The sequence below is a fragment of the Oncorhynchus gorbuscha genome, linkage group LG21, assembly GCF_021184085.1.
Source record: "Oncorhynchus gorbuscha isolate QuinsamMale2020 ecotype Even-year linkage group LG21, OgorEven_v1.0, whole genome shotgun sequence".
NCBI lineage: Eukaryota > Metazoa > Chordata > Actinopteri > Salmoniformes > Salmonidae > Oncorhynchus > Oncorhynchus gorbuscha.
Window position 1 is genome coordinate 1,535,111 of NC_060193.1, and position 2,500 is coordinate 1,537,610.

General features: G+C 38.7%; 1 protein-coding gene across 4 annotated transcripts in view; it reads right to left on the minus strand.

Moving 5' to 3' along the window:
- Positions 1 to 2,500, minus strand: part of aimp1b (aminoacyl tRNA synthetase complex interacting multifunctional protein 1b) — a 30,783-nt gene that overhangs the window by 16,914 nt on the left and 11,369 nt on the right. For 3 of the 4 annotated variants that reach the window (XM_046320117.1, XM_046320119.1, XM_046320120.1), the window contains exon 2: positions 16 to 116. In XM_046320117.1, the coding sequence (XP_046176073.1) occupies positions 16 to 116 (101 nt within the window). Of the gene's footprint in view, positions 1 to 15; positions 120 to 2,500 lie in introns of all 4 variants that reach the window. The other variant, XM_046320118.1, reaches the window with a different exon arrangement.

Sequence of the window (2,500 nt, forward strand, 5' to 3'; positions counted from 1 at the left end):
ACAGTGTTTTCTTACGTTCCTTGTCCTTCAGCAGCAGGACCTGTGTTTTGAAATACTCCAGGATCATTTCACTCTCCTTAGGGTCCAGCTTCCCCAGAGCTGTCAGACCTGGTGTACTACTGGGGGAGAAACACAGCTCAGTAATCACTATTGCATCAAATCGTCTCAATCAATCAAATAATCCCATTTTTAGTGGTCACATACACATATTTTACAGCTGTTTTTTCCGGTGTAGCGAAATGCTTGTGTTCCAACAGTGCAGTAATATCTAACAATACACATAGATCTAAAAGTTAAATAATGGAATAAAGAAATACATAAATATTAGGACGAGCAATGTCGAAGTCCGGAGCATAAATCCAATATACAGATATACAGTACCAGACGCCCTGAAATGCAAACTATTATGAATTACTTTTAATTTTAGTTTGACGAAAATATGACAATTCCAGAATTCCAACCCAGAATCCCAACCCAGAATTCCAACCCAGAATCCCAACCCAGAATTCCAACCCAGAAATCCCAACCCAGAATCCCAACCCAGAATTCCAACCCAGAATTCCAACCCAGAATTCCAACCCAGAATTCCAACCCAGAATTCCAACCCAGAAATCCAACCCAGAAATCCACGCGAGACTAATGGACATTTCAATAGACATGAAGCTCCTTCTCGTGCAAATGCCAGTTGTTTAGTTGCTTTTCTTCCCCTTTGAGAAACACGAATGCTATTTGTTAAATATCAGGAGTACAGTGATATGTATAATAATAAATAGTTATTCAAATAAAATCACAGTAATTTCTATGTAAGAATACTGTTTGTCAACTACGGCTCAGCATTCCAACGACACAGTACCCGCCAAGCTCATCAATGAGCTGTTGTTGCGTCTATATTTAAATAAAAAAAATCAGTGTACAGTACCAGTCAAAAGTTTGGACACTATTTCAAGGGTTGTTCTTTATTTTTTTTAAACTATTTTCTACATTGTAGAATAATAGTGAAGACATCAACACTATGAAATAACACATATGGAATCATGTAGTAACCAAAAAAGTGTTAAACAAATCAACATATATTTTATATTTTAGATTCTTCAAAGTAGCCACCCTTTGCCTTGATGACAGCTTTACACACTCTTGGCATTCTCTCAACCAGCTTCATGAGGTAGTCACCTGGAATGCTTTTCCAACAGTCTTGAAGGAGTTCCCACACATGCTAAGCACTTGTTGGCTGCTTTTCCTTCACTCTGCAGTCCAGCTCATCCCAAAACATTGAGGTCGGGTGATTGTGGAGGTCACCTGATGCAAAATTTGGTGACAAATTTGAAAAACAAATTATAGTCCCACAAAGTGCAGATCAGATGCTATGGCGTATCACTGCAGAAAGCTGTGGTAGCCATGCTGGTTAAGAAGTGCGCCTTGAATTCTAAAATCACTGAAAATGTCACCAGCAAAGCACCCCCAAACCATCACACCTCCTCCTCCATGCTTCATGTTGGGAACCACACATGTAGAGATCATCAGTTCACCTACTCTGCGTCTCGCAAAGACATGGCGGTTGTTGGAACCAAAGATCTCACATTTGGACTCATCAGACCAAAGGGCAGATTTCCACCGGTCTAATGTCCATTGTTCGTGTTTCTCGGCCCAAGCAAATCTCCTCTTCTTATTGGTGTCCTTTAGTAGTGGTTTCTTTGCAGCAATTCGGCCATGAAGCCCTGATTCACGCAGTCTCCTCTGAACAGTTTATGTTGAGATGTGTCTGTTACTTGAAATCTGTGAAGCATTTATTTGGGCTGCATTCTGAGGCTGGTACCTCTAATGAACTTATCCTCTGCAGTAGAGGTGACTCTGGGTCTTTCTTTCTTGTGGAGGTCCTCATGAGAGCCAGTTTAATTATAGCGCCTGATGGTTTTTGTGACTGAACCTGAAGTTCTTGAAATCTTCCGTATTGACTGACCTTCATGTCTTAATGATGGACTTTCGTTTCTCTTTGCTTATTTGAGTTGTTCTTGCCATAATATGGACTTGGACTTTTACCAAATAGGTCTGTCTTTCGTATACCAACCCTACCTTGTCACAACACAGGTGATTGGCTCAAACACATTAAGAAGGAAATAAATTCCACAAATGAACTTAATCCAGGTGACTACCAAGCTAGTTGAGAGAATGCCAAGTGCAAAGCTGTCATCAAGACAAAGGGTGGATATTTTGAAAAAAATATTTAAGTATATTTAGATTTGTTTACACTATTTTGGTTACTACATGATTCCATATGTGTTATTTCATAGTTTTGATGTCTTCACTATTATTCTACAATGTAGAAAATACTACAATATATTTTTTAAATATGTTATAGACAGTATTCGGATAGAATTTGTAGTATATCTGTAGGATAGAATAGTATATGTACAGCAATAGTTGAACAGGACGGACTTGACTAGAATACAGTATATACAAGAGAAGTCAGTAAAACAGTATGTGAACATTATTAAAGTGACCA